Genomic DNA, 23,458 nt, shown 5'->3' on the forward strand with positions numbered 1-23,458 from the left:
TGAATTTTTTTAAAAATAAAAATAAAAATGGTGCCCTCATGGTTAATTTCTTAAAGTAGAGGGGTAAATAAGACCCTAGTGCTTTTCCCTCACCCGTTTCTCTTCTTCATACCTAAACGACAAAAAGAACCAGAACCAGGGTCACAGACAGCTATCTCAGCCTCTTAAAAAGAATCAAAAACTATTCTATAAAAACCAAACCCCCATTCTCACTTCTCACTGCTTAGCCTAAAATCCTTCACTCTACTCTCTGTTTGTGTGTGAGGAAAAAAAAATGTCTTTGGAGATTCAGAAAGCTCTGCTCTTTGGCTTCATTCAGAACATGTATGACGAGGTAATCGCTAATCAGATTTCACTGTTTCGTTTTTCTCTTTTGTTCAACATGTTTTTCATTTTGAATTTTGGTTCTGAAATGTGAAATCTTTGTTTTTAAAACATTTGGAAGCCACCAAAAAAAAAAATTCCCTGCTTTTTTTACACATGCATTCTCGGAAAAAGCACTGATTTTGTTACATGCTTTTACTGCTACTATATTTTTCGTTTTGATAGAGATATTTAAAGAGAAGGATTTTCGTTGTCATTTTTTTTTTTTTTTTTTAATTTTAAATATCTTGAATAGAGTATGAAAAGACCAATTTTTTCTTAAAAGAATTTTCCTCCATTTATCAAAAAAAAAAAAAAAAAGAATTTTCCTCCAAATTGAAAAGGGAATTGATTTTCACACTCTTTATTGTACATCATTAGCATACATCACTAATCTTGCATTTAAAAATGTTAATATCACAACAAAGTTAACAATTTTTTTTTGCCAAAAGTGAGTGGTGGGTCCATAACAAAATCCACACCTCCACTGCTCACAATACCAACTTAATAGTAGAGAGTTGTGAAAAAATGTAGAACACCCTTTCCAAATAACAATAAATATCAAAAAATTTAATTAGTTGTCACGGTTCAAAATAATGCTGAAAATTAGCATTTCGAGTGTCTAAAACTCGAGTTTTTAAGTCTCAATTGGTAAGTGAATGGATCTGATGTAAAAAAAATTCATGTGGAAATCAAGTTTTAAAGACTCAATTTCTATAAATTGCAGAAAAACGCCGCTATAGAGCTTTAAAACTTCACTGTAGAGCTTAAAAACACCACTATAGGGCTCCTAGAACCTGATATGGGTTATCACACTTATAAAAAAAAAATGCAGGAAAACGCCGCTATAGGGCTTTAAAACGTTATTATAAGGCTTTAAAACGCCATTATAGGGCTCCTTGAACCTGGTATGGGGTGATCACACTTAAAAAAAAATTTGTAGGAAAACGCCGCTATAAGACTTAAAAACGTCACTATAGGACTTAAAAACGCCACTATAAAGAAAAAAAATTTTGCATGAAATTCGAGTCTTAAAGACTCGAAATCTGTGTGGCATTTTCAATCCAAATCGTCTAGCAAAACACTCGCAAAGCGAGTTTATAAAACTCGAGTTTTAATATGGATCTCAAACTCGAGATATTATTTTTCTTAAAATTTTGAAACGTTGCCTAACTTACTACTTTGAATCTCTATTAACAGCTATTCTACACATTCTCTCAAAAAGTTATGAATTTTGTTATAGCTCACAACATCAACTCACTAGGTGTGTGTTTAGATAAAGCTTATTTTGCTGAAAACTAAAAACTAAAAATAATAAAATATTTTTTTTTAATTATTGTTCATTAGAGAGAATACTATACATTTACTTTGATACACTGTTCAAGTGCTGACTTAAAAAAAAAGCCCTGAAATGAACTTTGTTATGGTAGCGTTGTTCTTTTACATGTGAACATTGAATGTGAAATTATAGATATGATGTATATAATTGTCATCCATATGTATTTTTAGTTACATTACTTAAGTTATACTTAATAATCATACTTTTCTTTTTTTTTGAGAATCAACTTAATAATCATACTTGTTTAAATGATTTAATTTATATTTTGTTTTGAAGTAAAATATAAAGGTAAAATATATCTTACATATAAAATATTCAGTAAAATATTTTGAAGTATTTGGTATGTCAAGTAAAACTTTTCAAACATCCACCTAAAGTGGGTTATTGTGCCGGAGGTTCGGCAAACAGGCAACTGGAATGGTAGCTCCGGTGGCCACCGCTACAGTGGTATATCCGGTGATCAGACTACAACACTAGTGGCCAGAACGGTGTCTCCTACGACCGGACCGCCAACACTCGGTGACCGAATCTCTAACATTGGTCGTCGGAATGGCAGCTCCAATGACCGGACATCCGGCACTGGTCGTCGGAACGGCGGCTCCAATGACCAGACATCCGGCACCGGTCATCAGAATGGTGTCTGCAGTGATCGAATCCCTGCACTTGAAAATGGTCCATAAAATATTTTACTTCCAAACAAACAGAGCGATAATACGTCTTCTGAAAATATTTTATTTCAAAACAAATGGAGCTTTAATATTTCGTCTAAACCATCACATAATGGATTGGAAGAGATTTCTCCAACCCTGGAGGTCAACTTTTTTTTCCCTATTGATAAAATTTATGATTGGATTTGAGCTTTGTTCATACGTGGATTTGAAATAATAAGGTGTAAAATGTAATTTCAAATCCATAATATCAAAATTTAAACCCTCATTTTTGTAAAATTTATATCAAACAATATATACTCATAATTGTTCTTCGAAGCCCTAGATTTTAATTTCTCAAATCCAAACACAACTGACATGATAAAATGATTTTTATTTGTGCGACATTTTCCACTATCACTCTTGATTTGTATGATTTCATATTTTCATTACAAGATTTTTGGGAAAATAACATTTTTTTTTTTTATAAGTAGATTGAAAAAATTGTTTTTGGTTTCTTTCAAATCTTATAACAATTTATTGATAAGTTGAAATGGTTTATAAATTGTGGTTTGGAAAGAAAATGCTAAGTTTTTGGAAAATGTTTAATTGTTTTCAGGGATATGTGAATGACCAATTCTGGCAAATACAACAAATGAAGAAAACTAATCAACCAGATTATGCTGTGAGAGCAGTCACCAGCTACTGCATGTCTGCACAAAATTTGTTCACTCAGTTGACGGATCACATGTAATTATGAACTAGTTTAAGTTCTGTTTGGAAGTTGATAACTTGATTATCATTTGTAAAGTAAAGTTGGTTATGAATTTATAATCCATTTTCCATACTTATCTGCAGCAACCAAGAGAATGTTGATTTTCATCAGGTTAATGTTTCCGCTCATGAATTATTTGAGCAATCAAACAGGTAACATTTCATATTATGTTACAATAAAGAAACGTGTTTATTTTTTGGAATAATAAACACTTTCACTAGAAATCTTCAAATTGTGTCTGTATTATATGGTGACTTTTATATGTCTAACTTAAGTGTAATGTGTTTTTATTTTTATTTTGTGGGGGGGGTGGTGTCAGAAAGTCTGTATTTCTAATTATGAAAATGAGTTGCTGTTTCTTTTTTTTTTTTTTTTTAACTTTAATTGCCCAACCCCAAGGAGAAGTTTTTCCCCTTTCTTTATGAGTTTGAGTTTTGTCGCTACAGCTTTCATCTCATGTAAATGACTGTTCTAAAGGATGTACCCTCTTAAAGGGGTAGTGTGTGTGGTCTAGGGTTCAGATGATTGTGTCCTATTAAGTTTTGGCAGTACTACACTTTCCATTCTACCTGAAAACACTATGAATATGAATGTTTGAGTCTTTTTTTTTTTACTATAATTGCCCAACCCCAAGGAGAAGTTTTTCCCCTTTCTTTTTGAGTTTGAGTTTGTCGCTACAGCTTTCATCTCATGTAATGACTGTTCTAGAGGATGTACCCTCTTTAAGGGGTAGTGTGTGTGTGTGTGTGTGGTCTAGGGTTCAGATGATTGTGTCCTATTTAGTTTTGGCAGTACTACCCTTTCCATTCTACCTGAAAACACTATGAATATGAATGTTTGAGTCATTATTTAGTCGCAGCATTAATCACATGGACTGAGAATGCATCTAGTTATCTAATTTTATCATTTTTCTTCTTTCCATGATTGTCTCAACAATACAATTATATGTTCCTTTCCTTCTTGGTACAGTGTTGGTGCAGCGCATGTCAAGCATGCATGTGTTGAACTCCTTCATGCTTGTGAGGATAATGATAAGGATTAGTAAGAAAACCTTTCTTTCTCTCTCTTTTTTGTATTTTTTTGGACTTAGCTGTCTATTATGTCTATATCCTCTAGCTTAAGAAAGTCATATACATGTTCATGACTAAATGATTATTTTGTCCCTGAAAATACTGTCAATCAACAAGTTCAGTATATCTTGTAGAACTATTATCTTCATGCTGTAGGTCTTGTACATTTTTTTTCCCTTTCAAGGATTTCTAAAGAATTTTGCTGCATTTATGAATGATTATTTTGTAGTTATGCCTTTGAGCTTTCCTTTTATTAATAAATTTCCTTATTACTTAATACATACATACATAAATATATATATACACACACACACACACATATATATATATATATATATGTATATATGTACCCACACACAGTTTAAGCCTTAGTATCAAAATTAACTAAATGAGTCATTGGTATAGATATTATTTAGACTGCACAAAGTCTAGGGTTTTATTTGCCTCTCTACTTGTTTTCTTAAAAAATTATCAAATTTTGCATAAATGTATTGTGGTATTTATTATTGTGCACACAAACACATTTTTTAAATCACTAAACTCATGTTTTTTGTATAATATTAAAATGCAAAATTAAATATTTTAAAGATGGAATGCCAATGAGCTCTAACTCCACTGACACCCCCTCCTCATGTAAGCTTGGTGGAGGGTGAAATCATGCGTTCAAGATCCATCGGGTGTGTGTGTAATTTTCCACACACACACAAAAAAAAAAAAAAAAAAAAAAAAAGATGAAATAGTTATTGATATATCATAATCCTGATCTTTTGCAAGTATCGACAGGATAAAGTGGCCAAGTAATCCAGTGGATTTGTCAAAAACTCATCCAATAAAAAGTTATTGAGTAATGTAACATTAACAAAAGTTACATTGGGTGTAACTTGAACTCAACCCATCTAATTTTATGCATTAGAGTATTATTTGAATAACCAATGACTTATATCTATTAGTTTTGGTCTATGATATTAGAGTTTAATTTTTCTTCTCTGCATTTTGTGGGACTTGTTTTGTATCCGGTGTTGATTGATCAAATTTCTTGTCACTCTTATGATTGATAGATGACTGGAATGGCTCCTATATTCCAACTTCTCTTTTTAACATATTTGTGTGTGTTTCTCAACCTCCTGTTTTTTCCCTCTTTACTGGGGTTGAATGGGTTCTACCAAATATGGATAATTGACTAAGGTAACTTATGCTTAATGGATGAGTTGTTTAAGCAGTTGACTCAAGTAGTGAAAATGCTCTTACAAAAAATGATGTCCTGAGTTCTGGTTAGCTATCTTTAATAAATCAATTTGGTAGATATTCATACTAGTGCATAACACTTCAGTTATCCTTGCAATTGAAGGCATCAAGGACAAAGTGGATGAGAAATATATGGAGAGCTTTGGCTTTTGAGCACAAACTAGTATCTTGTCATCAGTTCCAGTTCTGAGATCTCTTGAAATTGAAATCAAATCGACGATTTAAGCTATGGCATAATTGCTTAAAAAACAAAAGTCACCAAATGGTAGATTCTCAATTTAGTTATGTGTCTAGTACTAATATTTTCTTCCAATAGGTTATCGATCTTCATGACCTATTCATAGACTCCCCTTTCTAGTCCAAAAAAACATTTTTAACAATTTTTTGGAAGGTTAAGATTTCATCTTTTTTTGATAAGTCGGAAGGTTAAAAAATCCTCAAAATGATTGGCTTATACGTTGATGTACTTTTTCTTATTAATTAACAATAAATATATTCGTAAATGTCAGTCAAGTTTGTCTTAGTATATTAATTCATATAACACAAGTTTTGGAAGTAAATACAATCCGTATTTATACACATTATAAGATAATAGCATCATATAATTACAGTTCACGGCAGGTATATCATGTGTAGAAAGTACACACGTTGTTACTGCCAAAAGGTGTCCAAATATTATCTTCAATTACTAAAACTTTATTAGTGTTGAAGAAAGGTGCCTTGCATGATATGTACTATGGTAAGTGGTGCATTGGAGAAAACGTATTCTTTAGACATTTGGTGCTGAAGAGCTTTCTCTGCTAGAGTTGATGCTTTTGAGTTGCTTTACAAGTGGATGGCAGCAATTAGCTGTTTTTCCATTTTTACTATTTTATTGTTTCTGGATTTTTTTAATTTCAGTAATTAGTTTTGTCTTTTTTATTTTCTGGCATTTTGTATGCCTACTAAGTCCCACCTAGGCACGTAATGGAGTACCGCCCCGTTTTGTGAATATTTTTTAAAAAACATTCTACTAATCCGAAATAAAAATAAAAAAGTTTTGATTTCTGTATTTGGTTGCTTCTAAAAATAAAAAGAAAATTACATGATCTAGTGATTAATGTCCTTGAAAAATATCTCCATGTGTTATTGAGGGTTCTTTTAATGGTTTTAGTACCCGTGGGTTTATTAACAGTACCTTTTGGTACGCAAAGTATTATACTATCAATATGTCAAATATATTGAGAACAATGCTGATGTGACTTTATTGTGATATGTTAGCAATAAGTTGACATTTTAATGCAAATGTTTAAAAATTCTTTGATGCCTCTATTATTGAATTTGGTCACTTTATTATGAATGGATCATTGCATTGGTGGGCCTATAAAAAAATTGTCAGTGGATATTTAATTTCATTACCATACATGTCCACCATTAAAGCATGTAAACATTCTCTCTTTGTTCCATTTTTCTTTATATTCCACAATTAACTTTTATTTTGTCTCTATCAAACTTAAGATATTTTCTCTTTTTTACGGTACTTTTTTCTTTATGATTATTATTGTGCGTGTGTGTCTTTTTTTATTATTTAAAATGTATGTTTCTATCTACGTATGTGGATTGTTAATGTGCATCTATTTTTGTTTAAATTGTGATATTTCAGTTGCTCCAAGACTCTGTATTGGACTAAGAATGAATTCTCCCAACTGAAAAGAAAATTTGAGACTGTTGTTCAGGTATGGTGGTGAATAGATTAATTTTTATACTTCTAATAATCATTCTCTCTAGTTCTTCTGGGAATAAATAGCACATTCTACCTTCTTGTGCTTTTTTTTTTTTAATCAAAATACAACATGGTCTTTGTAATTTATTTATTTTTTTACTTTCATGTAGAAAAGTTAGTAGAAACTAGATGGAAGTATAACCCTTCTGACATTTGAGAATGGTGTTGGTATTTAAATTTCTTTTGGATATTAACAGAGCTCATCTAAGACATGGGTTATAAATTTCATTTCAGGTTACCAAAGAATCTTAGTTAATACAATCAATGGCTATGTGATTATTGTGATTAATTGCTTTATTGTGCTGTTGTAGACAGTGGCAGAGTGATGTTTAGCAACTTTGACCTTGAGCTGGTTCTGATTATAGTATGTAGGTGAAATTTGCTGTCTATGGTTCCCTTCCCTTATGCATATCTGCAAAATACTCTTGCATAATTTCTAGACATCCATATGTGTTGATGAGTAATTGTGTTAGAAATTAGTAATTTATTTTCTGAAGTGTGAATTGCTTGAATCTTAAACCTTAATTCATGCATTCTCTTAATCTGAATTTTACTTATTTTATACTGACAACTAGCATGTCCTGTGCCCTCCTCCCAACCAGCAATCAAGACACACATGCATGTGCAGAGAAGTTTTTTTTGTTTATAAAGGGTTTGCGGACAAAAGGGTAGTATTTTGGGGAACAAACAAAAGAAAAGAGAATTTGGGACAAAGAAAGTCTAGGTGAGTAGAGAGAGAGACCTAGTGTTGCAGTTATTCTAAGTTGATTGTGAAGCAAAAGATTGAAGACATTAATTAAATGCTGTTGATGGTGGAATTAAGTATATATGTTCAGTAATGATTGAATCTCAATGTTTATGTTTCTCAATAAAATTTGTCCTCAAAGCTTCTCCTTTTTTTCCCTTTGGCCTGAAAACTGATTGAACACATTTTAAGAGTAAGAACCTTTTCGAGTGCTTGCATTTTCTAATTATTTTCTTCTCTGGGCCAACTTCAACTGCAGATGGAAAGAAAGATCATTGACCTTGAGAATGGACATTGAAAGGAAGCTGAAACATGTCACTAGATGGGTCCTATATGATCTCTCCAGCTAAATAATATCTGATTGAAAATCTGACATGTGAGGTTCGAAACAGGAGAATGTGGTAGATAGATCAGCTTTGTTATATATGGTCTATTTGTATCTTTATGTTAACTTCATATCATATCTAGTTGAACCAACTAATGACTTGCTTATGTGAATGGTGTTGTTCCCAAAAGTGCTAAGTTCATGGGGATTTTATTTAAAACACTGAAAGCTGTTATTCTAGAATTCCCTTAAAATCATAGAACCTGAAATGTTTGTGGAAAATCAGGCACTAACTTTGTTAGTGATGTTGCCAAGCAGTAGATTTTGGCTTTATATGACTGTTAAATATGCTAACTAATTAGTTGTGCATTCAATAAATGGTGGGTAAGCAAGGAAATCAATTAAATTTAGTGGGAAAGAATTAGAAATTTAACGGACCAGCAATATATTTTTGTACCCCCAATACTTGTCAGGTGTTTCTCAAGTTAGTTGTGAACCGCATAGAGTCATAGTCACAGAAAGTTTTGTTATCTCTAGCTACAGATAAACCTGCTAAGTGCAAATTAAACTTCTTATTTACTCTAAATGCCTTATTTTGGAGATTCCACATTTAAGTTTGGTGCGGGCACATGAAGCAATAAATGCTCAAAAAGTTGTTCACTTTCTAATTTCAGAAAGTTTTCTACCTTTGATTTCCTTGCTATGCAGATATGGTGAATATTGATTTTTACTTAAGCTAGTATCTGCTAGGGTAAGCAAGATGTTGTTTGTTTTCATGATGAATTTATGGATCACTGATCCTTGAAAAAATTTGAGTTTATGCATTCCCTTGATGCTGCTATTAATTAGGGTACAAAATTAATAAAAATTGAAGAAAAGTATGCCTTGTAGGAAATATTTATTGATGTTATTCTAATTAGTTGAAGATGAAGAAATTAGAGTTTAGAGGTTTCTTTAATACTTAATTCCATGGTCGAATATTGTTGATATGATCTAATGATGAGAGAGAGAGAGGGAAGAAGAGTTGATCTAAGAAGATGTTTCACTTTCTTTTCTTGACCTTCTAGAAGTTCTTAGCCTTAGACATTGACCCTTGCTGACGAAAGACGGCCAAAACGATGCAGCAATAAAATTGAAGAACAAAAAAAAAAAAAAAAAAAAAAAAAAAAGAAGAACAGATAACCTAGGAGTCAACACCAAGCAAGAGGAACAAAACCTCTAGGAATTGGCACCCTACGGCTGGCTAGTGTCAACAACAGACCATTGGATAAATTCCAAGAGAAGTTCTATTCATCAATCAAACCGTTATCTTCTCCATAGGAGAATAATACTGTGCTTATATAGACTAATAAAACTAACCCTAATTCTAATTGACATAGGAAAACCCTAATTCTAATTCTAATTGACTTGAGAAATTCCATTTATTGAATTACAAAAACTATAATTTTCCCAGCTTTGGTCCTTGGTGTTTTTGTCTTTTGCATCTCCATTGGACCATGCCTAGGAGGGTGGTAGACATGCTGGCTCTCGCTGGAAGGGGCCTTCTGGTAGACACCAGAGTGCTGTTGTATGGAATGCAGCTCATTTGTGCATCATGTGCACCATTTGGAGAGCACAGAATAGTCACATTTTTTAGGCAGTTGAGCGCTCTTTGCTGGACCTAAAGTTTATCCTGCTGCACACCTTGGTTGGATGGCTATTTGGAAATGTCATTCTTGTTCTAATCTAGTTGAGTTTTTAGATGCTTGTTCTTTTAGGTGATGCTTTTGTAGGTGTCCGAGTCTGAGTAGACTGCTTGTGTACAAAGGATGCTATGTAATTTCTTTATTTCTAATAAAAGCTTTCTTCCTTATCAAAAAAAAAAATAAAAGATAAAATACAATTGACTTCAAAAATTAAATTAAAAAAATATCTATTGCATCAGTTGGGTCCCTTCCTCAACCAATGTAGGGGCTTTGGCCACTTCCTTTCTTTTTAAATAAGCTTTGTTGTTGAAGAAAAGAACTTGATAACCTTGTACTCTCACAGGGAAGTGTAATTTTTACACAATCCAAATGTGCTCAAACTGTCACATTTCTAAAAGTTGGTAGGTTTTCTTTCCCCACATTCCAACATTCTCAAATTAACCAAATGCATCCATAGGTTAAATCTAAATCATAATAAAAAAATTTCTGTCTTATTACAAAGCATGCATTTCTACTTAATACCGAAGTGTCTATGACCTAAGGTTTTTCATTCTGCCGATAGTGTACTTGCACAGTGGTAAAGCACTATATGCTAACTGAGTCAAATCTTTGGTTGTCTCTACAGCCTTGGATCATATCCTAACTGAACTAGGGATTAGGACCTTAAGGAATGGAAGAATGCTGCGAACTAATTTAACATTGTAGCTCATTATTTTTTTCCTCACACAATGCCCTTTTTGTTTATCTTATTAAAAGACAAAACTCATAGTCTTTTACAGGAAATATTTCAGTAATAGTTTTGTGTGAGAGAATCTTTTCCTTTTCATTTAAGGTTCTGTTAGATTTGGTTGGTCTTAATTGCCTCTCTCTGGATTGCATTCAGTTACCTCTGTGACATCACTCTTTTGTCCTATAGGAGTTGGCATTGGGAGCAAATCCCTGGCACCAATTCTGCTACCTCTGTGACATCACTCTTCATCCGTTTCTGTTCCACTTTTCTTTTAGGGTTCAATTTGGAAATGCTTCTTTTAAAAATGCCATTTGTCTCTTAAATTATTCATTGCTAGATTCATTACCATTTTTAATTGGTTCTGGTTATGATATGTAAGGGTGAAGGACTCTAGATAAGACATTTTGATAAGAAATCGTTCAGTAGGGTGTGAACAAAATCAAAAGCAACTCTGAAAGGAAAGAGTAAAGAAGCAAAACAAGTAAATGCAGATAGAAATGGAAAATATGGTAGAGAGAAACAGGAAAAATGCATAAAGACAACAGTTGTCATTTCCACTGCTCATCCATTCTGTGCACATGCCTTACTGTCTGTCACTCTCTCTTTCAATTTCTTTCTATAGAGTTTCTTTTTCTCCTTTACAGATTAAACTGTTTTATCATCGCCAATGAATTTAATAATTTAGCTATGCTCTATCAGGTTAAATTATTCTTTTCATCAGATATAATCTTGTTTGTATTTTCAGCTTGAGTTAGTTGATTTCCTAGTCTCCAAGTGTTCTCTGGGATACTTTAATCGACATGAATTAGATTTTATAAATTTTATAAGTACTGTTTTATTCTTGTTTGGTACTTTGCTCATGTATACCTTTGATGGACTAGTTATGGTGCAACACATCTTATTTGTGCACAACAATAAATGGTGTTCACAGTAAATAATATTCAGACTGGTGCCATGATAAGATAACTTACTTTGACTTTCCTATGTTGTCTTTTCTTTTTGCTTGGGGAACTGTGACTTATCTTTTAAAGGCAAAAGAAAATTAGTTTATCACATTATAATTTGACCAAGAAAAGAATAAAAGAAAATTCATCATTTTTGAGAAATTGTAATGTTCATCATCATATTAAAACTAATCTTATGTCAGAATAGATAATCTATTTTGATAGGGTAAGCTTTTACATCAATAATATTTTGTAAATTTTTTTTCTTTTTCAGGCTTGTGAAAAAACTAAAAATGCATTGTTGTTAAATATTCTTCAAGTTAAATAATCCATTATGGTGTGAGATGTGATTCTTTCAGCAGTTTAGTATGAGATCTTCACTCAAAGCCCTTGTATTCTTGCAGCTTCCATTGTTGATAATCACAATGCGGTATTTGCCCTGTCATGCAAGAGGCCTCAGTTTGAGCAGTGAGTACAGATTTGGGTGGCTAAAATGTACAACTAGATCTTACTTAATCATTGGAGCTTGGAAGTGCTTTTCCTGTGAGTTATGAATGCAATGTCATCTCTATAGATTCTATAAATTCTTTTTGCTTTTGAATAGTTGAAATTTAAAATTTCTCTTGTTCTTATGAAAAATAGAAAAGTTTCTGAGCAGCTTTCTCACAAACTGAACCCTGGAGCAAAAGTATTCCAAGTGTTTATGTACCAAAGCTTTTTTCCTTTACTTTGAATTCCATTTACTCCTTAAAATTAAGACTGTACTTCTAATACCAGAGTGATGCCAATGATGCTAGAAGAGGTGATCCTTATCCTGTGTAATGGGTTGCTGCAAGTAGAGGCATAGAGCTTGTATCGGCCCATTTTCTTGCCAGTGGGCATTTTCTGACTTTTTTTTTTGGAATAAAGTATGTTGTTCAGCCAAAAGAAAAAAAGTAGAGGTGTAGAGCTACATAGTAGGGCAAGATTATGCAAACATATTTGACATAACTCTAATGAAAAGCCTTCTCTTAGACAAGCACAAATACTTTAACCCCAAATCTGTCATTTTTTATTACCTTTTGCCGACGTGCTCTGCCTCAAATGACACTTCCTCCTCCCACAATAACGGGATGGAGGGTGAGTTGATGGGTTTAGGACTCACTAAGTGCATGTCTCACTTGCAAATAAATTTATTTTTAAAAAAAAAAAAATTATTTATAAAGCTGCAATTTAAAAACTTTCCTTATTTGAGAACAACTCTATCGAAGCAACTAACAAGTAAATAAAACCTAATCTAAGAAAAGCTGTCATTTGAAATCCTATCCTGTCGCATAAGCAGTGCATAAATTTCTTAAAAAGAGATTTCTCAATAAAGAAGTTACTTAAACCACTTTCTAAAAAAAAAACAAAAAAAAAAAAGGTTACTTAAACCATTGTGGGCCAATAAGGAATCTAGTTCTGTTATCGCTATTAATGAAAGTGACAGACAATTATATTGTATTTATGCAACTAAATGGTTGAACATTATATTGAAATTTGTTTGCTCAAAAGACATGAAAAATAAATTTCAGACTTTCTTAAACCTTATTCTTATTAATGTAAATAATCATGTTGTTCGAATTGATTTGATAAATTTAATTATGGGTTCAAATCCCTTTATATTTGGCAATGAGCTTTATAGTCATAAAAGCAAGTGCAATTTTTTTCTTTTTTGAAACAAGTGCAAATTAATAGGTATAAATTTAAATATGGGTTCAAATCTCTCTCTCTTTTCCCTTTTAACACCTGACCTGACATGTGGGCCCAAGACTCCTCTCATAAGTAGAGGTCAAAATGTGCAATTTCAAACTTAAATGTAGCCAATGAGTTTTAACTCAAATGATACTTCCTCTTTTCATAAATATGGGATTGACGGTGAGGTCTGGGGTTTAGGATCCAATGGGTGCATGCGTACTTACCAATTTAAAATTTTTTTTTTTTTTTTAAATTACTTAAATGGGAGAAATGGAGATTATAAGAGGTTCAAATGCAAGACCTCCTTGCATTTATACCATAATGAATTACCACTTATCCTAAAAGAGTAAGTTTTTAAGAAGTGGATCAACAATTTTTATCGTGCTCACTGACATGGTAATGTTATCCAACTCTTACCATGTCAAGTAGAAGAGGGAATGGGCATAATTAAAAGAATATGTAATTTAGGTGCTATTACCTACCAAATATATTTTCACTTTGACTCTCACCATTTATTGCATTGATTGACAGCAAAATTCTCTCAAAAAAATTTTAAAGGTATTGTCATTCAAATTAGTTCCCCTAGAACCTAAACCTGTAATTTGCAGTTATGAAGCCAGCCAATAATTTTTTGCCACACAGCTATTTTGTTGGTGAAGCCATCTTGAGAAAGGTTAATATATTGTGTCATTTCCTATCAAGAAAAGTGAAAATATTCCATTTTTATGCTTTGCACTAGAGCAGTTTGTTATCATGTCGTAATATGTTGTCTGATTATTAGAAAACTAAAGTTATTGATTTACTGGTTGTCATTAAATCACTTTAATGGTTTATGGTTGATTACATATTATCATACATGTCCAACAGTTTGGATCATTCAAAGGGAGCTGCTGGCCCGATCAAGTTGCCACTATGGGCATTATTCATCCTTGACGCATCATTCCATGATTGTTTGTATGATTCTAAATCTTTATAACTCACTTAATCTATCTATATGAACAATGTAATTACAGAATGATGATTTGAAGGGCATTTGTCATTGAGAATGGCAAAGATGTTAATTTGCAAATTCTAGATGTTATATCTACAAAGAGTCATGCTAACCTCATGGCAGTCTGACGCAGATTGTTTTCATCTGCAATTAATTTAGTCTTTCAAACCTCACACTGAAGCAAGTGTATCTCATGCAGAATGTTTCCTTCTTAAACAGTTAAAGTTTTTCTTTTAGTTTCAGTTTCTTAGGGCTTCTGACACCACGTTCTATAGAGATGGCTTTGTCTATTCTTAAAGGACTGCTCCATGGATATGTTCAGTCATTGTTTGACGAGGTGACAGAAAACTTTTTATCTGGTTTTTGATTTGGTTCTTTTTTATCTTCTTTGCCAACAGTCCTTTTGCTCTACTTTGTAGAATTTTTGTATATTGAAATGATTTTAGGGGCTTCTAGAGGATTAACTCCAATTGATATTCTTTCAATTGTAATGGCTTGACCATAATATAATTGAATTCTTCTGAATTCTTGGATGTTTATTCTAGTTGAGGTTTGGGATACTAAAATCTGATAATGCAGTAATTCACCTGTTCCTGCATCTTTTGCATTTTAATACAAGTTAGATTTAATTTTGAATGAGATTCCATATCCTGGCTTGAACATTTGTTTGGAAAAGAAAGTTCAGACAGTTAATAATGTGTATTCATTTCATTGCTTGCAGGGGATAGTAAATGATCAGTTTTCTCAGATTCATACTTTGAAAAGTGAGGAGGAACCTGAGCATGTTGTGCAGCTGATTGATAAGTACTTTGTTGATGTTGAAACAATCTTATCAGAACTTACAAGCAAAATGTATCTCCATATTCATTTAATTTTACATGGTTCCAGTTACAGATTCTAGTTCTATATTTACTTTTGGTTATTTCTCATTCATGTTTTTATATCTGCAGTGATTGTCCTGATGTTGATTTCTCAAAGCTGTCTGAACTGGTTCACAAAGTAGATGAGAGAAGCTTGAGGTAGCATGATAGATAAATTTATCAATTGCATTACCTTAATGATATTCACCTATGTCTGGTAAATGGAGAAACTCTGTCAAGGTTCGTAATGTAAACATGTTCACAGGCTGCTGTTATTGAAAGGCAATTCAGATCTATTTGGGTATATTTAAAAGCTGCTTCTAACATTGTGTAAAGGACAGCTGGTTTTTATAAAATGTCTTGCCTTACTCAAGAGCAGGAGGCTTTGATCAAAGGTTTGGGACTTGACATCTATCTTAGTGAAGGGCATGGCAGACTAAACACATGCCTTTCTCAACTTTTAGTAGTAACTGGTTCCATTTCAGCCAGGCCTTTTTCCTTTCGCTTTACAATCCAACCCACTGAATATATATCTATAGATTTGGATAATTTTTTCTCATTTCTTTTCTAGTATTGAAAGATTATTTAGTATTTTATACTTTTTTTTTCTTCTTCTTGTAATAGTTTTTGCTTGCTTAGTTATGTTGTTCTTCTTGACATTGCTTATTTGCAAATAGTAGTTACCATATAATATGGGTGCTAATGAAGGCACCTTGTTTTTGCATGATCTGCCCAGGCAGTTTGATCATTTTTCTCATCAAGTAAGAACACACATTGAGATTTTAATAGCACTGGAGTTTATCATCAAATTTTCTTCATTCTAATAGAATGCTAAGATTTGTTTTTCCTCCTTTGTAGTAAAAGTAAGAAAGCATTGTCTGTCCTTACCACCTGTTTCATGAACCTGTTTTTCTTGCACTTACATCCCAGCAGTCTAAACTATGAAACTTTTATAGAACATGGAATAGAAAATGTAATTTATTAGCTCCTTTTTCCTACTATTACTGGAAATTGCTGTAACTTTTTGGTAGGCAATAAAAAATTGTATTCAAACAAAAAAGAATTAATGCATTGAAACTAAAAAAGAATTAATCTTATCATCAAGTTGTCATCATAAAAAGTTTAGAACAATGAATTCAAGAATGCATCAGAGTGTAAATTTCCCAAAGCAAGCAGCCAGTCGAATAAAGAACGTAAAAAAATAAAAATAAAAATAAAAAGCTTTTCAGTGAGTTCCCTGCAAGCTCTTTATCATTGAAAGTATGATTATTCCTCTTGCACCAAATTTTCCACATGATGCAAAGAGGAACTGTCCCCCCAAATCTCACCAATCTTTTATATACGTGGATACTGGTGTAGAAGTGAATAATGAATATTCCTTGTTACGGATGATACACTGCGTCGTATCTTCATTTTTCCCAAAGAGAGGAATCAATTATAGTTGCACACTTTGATACTCAGATGCACCCTTTATCTTTGGAGTTTTGGGAAGAATGTGATTGACACATTGGTATGTACCATCCTTGATGTATACCTGAGTGTATGTAGAGTCAGAAGGAAATCATCCCACCCGGCTTACCCCTGACACATGTTGTGATTTGGTCGAAGGTTAAATATCAGAAGCTGAACTTCCTGATTCATGTTTATGACATCAACAACATTGAGTACTAGAATTTTCAGCACTACTTGTAATGGTCAATGTAATATAATGGGATCTCACAAAATGTAGACTACCATTACCTGCACTGAATATAACACGTCTACTTGATTGTGGTTTGAATATTTAAGATATGAATCACATAATGCTAAGTTTCAAGCTATATCTAGAAACAATGGCAACCTTTAAAATTGATATCATGAGATTGAATAACTTTCCTCTTGTTCTTATGATCAATATTATCAGCTTTTCAACATGATACTTGGTGTGAATGGTTTAATTCTTATTTCATTTTGTTAAGGAAGTTTTAATTATAGACTTGTTTTCCCAAAATTATTTATGTTTACTTCAAGGGATACGTAGAAGATTATTTTCTCCTTCCATCTCTTGGTGATTGCAAACTGGATCTTACTTTTTTATTTGGTGTTACAGCATTGGTGCCAAGCATGTGAAACTTGCATGTGCTGATCTCATTAAGTCTTGTGATCAGATGAACAAGGAAAAGTAAGGATTTCTGTTATTCACACTGCCTAAATATGAATGATGACGTATTGAGAAGAAGCAATTAAGATCCATTTTGCTCATGGAGAAGTTACTAACAAATTTTGAATATAAGATATACTAGCATTAACCTAGCTTTTTCAAATACAATATACCAGGATCGTAGTAAAATTCAAAATTTGACCCCTAGTATATCAAATTTGAATCCTAATGGGACCAGTGGGTCCAATCACTGTCACTATTGCTCTTGAAAATGTTAATAGTATGAAGTAGTTTAACCAGTAACCAATTGGAAGAAGTGTCATAGAAGGATATCAAATGAGGGTTTCATCCTCCTTTTTGTGTAAAGTTTACTTAAATGTGACTACTTTGGGGAGTTCCTGAAGTCCTTGTAGTTGTGATTACCCTTTTTCCTTTCCCTTTTCGAATGTTTTCCCTTTGCAATGTGGTTTTTGTTGTATGCTTGTGGTGTTCATGGGCTTATCCCCTTTTCCATCTATTCTAAAAAATTAATAATCATCCATCCAAACAAATTGCTAGGGGTTGTTTGATGTTTTAGATTTCTTTAATCACATTTTTTGAGTAATTTATTTTTTCTAATTTCCATCATAAACTGCTCTATCAAGTCTCTTTTCTTGTTCAACTTCAGGACTGAATATATTGTAATTGAGTTTGTAATCCTTGTTATAAATTATTGCAATTGATTTTTATTTTTATTTTTAAACTGGGCCTTCTTAATTGGTAATGTCAGGTACTCTAATACTTCACACACTTGTGCATGTCACGCTAATTAGGTTATGAGTTACCCAACCAAACCTCTCTTTTTCTTGCTTTCATGTCAAAATTTAAGCACATAGCAAGTTAGAGGAGTGTTTTGACATATATGCATATATATTCACAAACTTGCATACATATATACATATTTATATGTATTTATGTTACATGAAGGAGGTAGCCCTCCCTCACTTCTGTGTTGATCCCTAGGCCTCCGTTTTCTTAGGGGAAAAGATACCAGCTCTGCACAAAGGCTGGTAATGTGCTCTGACATGTACACTAGAGGGTAACCAATTTTTCCAAAAATGATTTTTTGTTCACTTTTCTACTAGCTAGTTGGTAACCTGTGAAATGCACAAAGGAAAGCTTAACTTAATATGATTTTTCTCTCTTACTTTTTTTGTCTAGATATGAAATTTGATAATTGTGGTAGTTATTAATAGGCATTTATTATGATTGAGTTTGTATATGGAACTTATATATTTACCTTTTAAATAAAATATGACATGCCAAGATTTTAATAGAGGGTTTAAATATAAAATATAATTTTAAAATATTTACATATATAAAATAATGACCTGTAAAATCGTGAGGCCCCAAAAGCTAATGCGGCACAATCTTATAAGGTCAACCAAAAGTCAAACTCAATTTTACATATATTATAGATTATATATAATTCGATGTTTTCCTTGTAAAGTATACATTTTAAATTAAGGCATAGCTGATTATATTCATTCAATCACTAAGTTTGTCCTCCTGTTGTTTTTTAATTCCTTCCATTTGAATGAATCTGCCAGTATCATTGAGTTTTGCAGTAACTAAAAACTTGCCTTTTACACTAAGAAGATTATTTTTATTTCTCAATTAAATTTGTCTCATACTTGCATAAATGAATTATTAATCCCCTGACCCCTTTGTATTGCAAATTTTTCTGTTTCAGTTTCTCCAGAGCCTTAATTTGGATAAAGAATGAATTTTCTCACACTCGAAACAAGCTGGAGGCCTATGCTCAGGTATTGCACAATGTTCATTTATATCTTCTAAAGTCTCATGATAATGTTTAATTGGAAAGGGCATTGTATTATTATTCTTGATCTTTCATATGTATGATTTTAAGTTTTTATTTCCTTGACCTTTGTTAGTCTTCTTTGGAGAGAAAATTATGGAAACCTGATTTTAAGGACGTTGGAGAAATAGAAAGATGATATTTTGGGTTGTAATGGGCGGTACTCTTCTATAAGGATCTGGAAGTTTCTAGGAATTTTTCTAGTGATGATGTTTTCTTCCCGGCTATTTCAAGAATACTCCTATTGTAACCGCTTGGTTATCAAGAATTTCCTCCACCTCCTTTATGTAATATCCTTCAAGGAGCAAGTAACACATCCATTTGTAAATGTTGAGAAAATCTGTGGTAGCAAAGACTAAATGAAGCAAAGATTTCTAGGCCATTGCTATGAGGGAATTTAAAGAATTTGCTTCCTCAATTGCAGGAAACGTGGTTGGTAGGTCAGAAAATCAGATTTCGATAAGGATGTTACATTACCATTAATGCAACTCAAAATTATTTCATGGAATGTTAGGGGTGTGAATGACCCGAGGAAGCAAGTAGTTATATAGGAATTGCTTGCAAAATGGAGAGGCAACTATTTAGGGGAGGCAAGAAGATGAAAGTGGCAGATATGACTACTAGGGAGGCAAGACTATTTAGGGGTCCATATGTGGATTGGATAGCTTTCAATTTAGGGACAAGGGTGCGCGTGGTTGTACCAATGTCTACCTTGGTTTGTCTGTGTTAGTTATAAAGAAGATGCAAATAAGGAAAATGTGAATGAAAATGGGCTATTTCTAAGTCCAGCAGCCCTTTCCCAATTCATTCCATATATATGGGAGATTATAAAATATTATAAAGCACATTCTGATGAGTAATGCTACATACACAAACCATTTTACAACATTTTTACTAACTGCTAATGTAGCGAATTCTTACTAGTTCTAATATAGGCTCATCACTAACATCACATTTTTACTTACAATAACTATTTGGAAAATGTTAAAGTCATATCAGCAGTTTGTAAAAATGTTGTAAAATAGTGTGTCTATAGCATTACTCCATTTTGATTGTGACAGATGGACATGGTAGGGACATCTCACCAATGTTATCCTTCTAGAAGGATACAATTCTCTTTGTTTCTAACATTCCCCCTCAAGTCGGAGCATATATGTCATATAAACCCAACTTGGTACAAATAGATTCTAATTGAATCCCACATACTGATTTAGTAAAGACATCAACAAGTGGGTTCTTTTCTTTGGGCTTCTTTGTGCTCATTATATGTACATGAAGTAGTCTCTTTAACTTAAAAGTATTCTTACTTATCAAAAAAATCATCAAGTTAGTTCTCAGATTGTACACACGGTGTAGCTATTTCGTCTTCGTATCTTGTCCCATACAAAGTAGCAGTTTACTTAGATGTGCTTGGTCCTTTCATAATTTTGATAGGTAATAAAAAAAATTATTAAAAAAAGACTACATGTATAAAGAACACAAAATAGCCCGGAGAACTACATCAAAAAGAATTATATACAACAAGGTATTGACTCTATGAACAACACAATGGAACTACTATTCGTAAAACCCCATGTGCAAGACCACTCATATAAGGATTCAAAGCAATGTTTGTAGTAGCTTGATTATCACAGGATTGTTTGATAGGAGTAGGTACTATGGCTAGAGATATATTTGGGGAGTCAAAGTGCCATGCACAGTGGCATTTTTCAGATGGACAGCAACACTGGGTAGGATGTTGATAATTTACGAAAACGACACATTGGGATTTTAGATCAGTGTTGCATGAGTAGACAGAGTGGGGGGACAGTAGGGCATCTCATGCTTCATTGTTCCATGTTTAGAGGTTTGTGATCTTTGGTGTTTGCTTTAGTTGGAGTATCATGGGTAATGCAAAAGATGATAATCCAAATGTTATCTTCATGGCAAAGAAGATTCATTAATTATAGAAGTGAAAAGATTTGGGAAGGCTGTTCATTGTATAACTCGTGCACTTATTGACAAGAAAGCAATAGTAGGGCTTTTGATGGTGTAGAACACCCGATTATGTAATTAAACAGATTATGTTATGCTCTTTGTCTGATTGGGTGATTGCATTAGGCAACATCCCTATTGTATTTTTTCTGGATTTTTAGATTCTCTAAATCTTAGCTTGTAATGTTCTGCAAGTTGATTCATCAATTATATTTAACAAAATTATCATTTACTTATTAGAAAAAGGTTGATCCTCCCCCTTTAGTGCTTGCTTAATAACTTTATTATAAGTCCAATAGGGTTAGAGTTGGACAATCTCCTTTTATTGGATTTTACACCATAAAGATGCGGATTTCACAAACTTCACCTTACTATGATTTAGTAAATATTTATAATCAAAGACCCCACCAAAACATGACAACAACAGCCATCCATGACAACCAAAACAATGACCCCAAATTGATACCAGATTGGTTTAGGGAGTAATGAGGGAATAAAGGTACACACTCAAAATGGATTGATAAGCTCACCACTATTAGAAATTGCCAAAGAGATATAGAGCAAGAAACTCAACACCTATAGGAATCCACAGAAGGGTGAGAATTAAACTAGAAATCCCTCTACTCACAAGGTAAAGGCTGATTAATTGAAAATAAAATTCTCTTTCTGATTCCAATTTACATATGTGATGAGCTTAGAACAACCCTTTAAACATGGTAATAACAACTTACATCCCCCAGACAAAAATAATTAATAAAAATCAAGAACTTGAGAAAATGTTCATAACAAAATTAACAAGACCCATTAACAAGACATAGGAATTGGAAAAACCATATTGGGAACTAATCAAGCATAATTAGAAGCAAAATAATTTAAACCTGGCTATTTTTGGAGTACTTTCTATCAGCCCAAACAGTCTATAGCAAAATTGCTATAATTTCGTATAGAAAACTCCAAATTGCACGCTGTTTGATACCTTGGAAACTGGAGACCTAGAGCCTTGCAATGGTATATAGCTTGCTGGCTAATTCTTCTGGAATCATTACCAAATTAATTTTGAAAATTCCCCAAAAATCTCTCTTTTAAGTCCTTTGAACTTCACTAGTGTGCTTGAATTATCAAGCACCAATGTAAATGATATATGCTGTTGACACTTGTTCAAAAGTTCACCCATTGGGAGGCATTGATGGTTTAAGATTTAAGATTAGTCATGGTTTCCCATCAAGTGCAATGGATTACCAGCCAAGCTATCCCCATGACTCAACAAGCTAGAATGTATATTGTCCAGCTTGAACCAGCAATTAATATCTATATATATATATATATATATGTACCCAAATGCTGGTAATATCATAGTATAACTAAAGGGTAATAGCCTATTTATTTTGTTTTCAAACAATCTTGTGTTTTACTACATTTAAATTACTCTCAACACATTTGTGTACAGATGGAGCGGAGGATTATCAGACTCAAGAGCAAACAACAAAGCAGCGCTTGTGTGCCATCAAGTTCTCTCGGTTGTTTGAGAGAAGTTCCTGAGAAGTGAGAATGCAATCACTTCCTTATGGAAGTGAAGATCTGTAATAGCATGTATAGAATTTTTTATAGTTGCTCCATCTACGTGGTCGCATGTGTTTACAAGGGATGCTTTATAAACAAAAGCTCTATCTACCTATTAACTTGAGTTTTCTGTTAATGATTTGACGATTAATGTTCTATATTTTCTTCCTACTTATTGTGCATTGTTCAGATTCCAAAAAGGGAACTAGTTGGCCACTGAAAAAACTGCAGTATAAGCACTACCACATTGTCTTTAGTAGCGTAACAACAAATCGATAATTGAAAGTTCATGACATAAAGTACTTTTGGGATTATTACAATTTAGGATTTTTTTGCCATTTAACACAATTTTAGGAACAATTTTGTTAGTTAGCAGGTTTCTGAAATTATTTAGGAAACTAGCATCTCAAGTTTAAGAGACTTGAGTTCAATGTAAAAATCAAGCCTGTGACACTCGAGTCCTAAGCTAATGTGGAAAAAATTTTCCACATGGATAGCTGAAAGAAAAGAAGAAGGCGTACAAACTGAGTGAAGGAGTGAAGAAAAAAGAAGAAGGCATCCAATCCAACTTCATTTGGGCAGAGCCCAACTGCCATCGCCTCATCTTGGGCCAAGTAATTTATGAATTTGCAACTTTATCTGTTGGACACCAACACTCCGTTCTTCCTTCTCATCGTGGCCGCCGCCGATTGCTTTGAAAGCAATTGCCTGATAGAAGATGAGAGCGTG

The 23,458-nt window shown here is 32.9% G+C and overlaps 2 protein-coding genes across 4 annotated transcripts; both read left to right on the forward strand.

The window, feature by feature from the left end:
* Nucleotides 1–2,115: 2,115 nt before the first annotated feature.
* On the forward strand, nt 2,116–10,272 carry LOC126722086 (histidine-containing phosphotransfer protein 1-like). Of its 3 annotated transcripts, XM_050425238.1 has the most exons (7): nt 2,116–2,374; nt 2,969–3,099; nt 3,208–3,276; nt 4,094–4,165; nt 7,082–7,154; nt 7,804–7,925; nt 8,206–10,272. In XM_050425238.1, the coding sequence occupies exons 1-7, from the start codon at nt 2,252–2,254 to the stop codon at nt 8,294–8,296; spliced, it is 681 nt and encodes a 226-aa protein (XP_050281195.1). In that variant the 5' UTR covers nt 2,116–2,251; the 3' UTR covers nt 8,297–10,272. The 3 variants fall into 3 exon arrangements, with proteins under 3 accessions (XP_050281195.1, XP_050281200.1, XP_050281205.1); XM_050425243.1 differs by lacking the exon at nt 7,804–7,925; XM_050425248.1 differs by lacking the exons at nt 7,804–7,925; nt 8,206–10,272 and adding an exon at nt 7,513–7,795.
* Nucleotides 10,273–14,452: 4,180 nt separating this feature from the next.
* On the forward strand, nt 14,453–22,865 carry LOC126722102 (histidine-containing phosphotransfer protein 5-like). Its single transcript, XM_050425254.1, has 6 exons — nt 14,453–14,674; nt 15,059–15,189; nt 15,288–15,356; nt 17,287–17,358; nt 19,070–19,142; nt 22,617–22,865. Exons 1-6 carry the CDS (start codon nt 14,615–14,617, stop codon nt 22,713–22,715), a joined length of 504 nt encoding a protein of 167 aa, XP_050281211.1. The 5' UTR covers nt 14,453–14,614; the 3' UTR covers nt 22,716–22,865.
* The last annotated feature ends 593 nt before the right edge of the window (nt 22,866–23,458 follow it).

The sequence above is a fragment of the Quercus robur genome, chromosome 1 (assembly GCF_932294415.1).
Source record: "Quercus robur chromosome 1, dhQueRobu3.1, whole genome shotgun sequence".
Classification (NCBI taxonomy): domain Eukaryota; kingdom Viridiplantae; phylum Streptophyta; class Magnoliopsida; order Fagales; family Fagaceae; genus Quercus; species Quercus robur.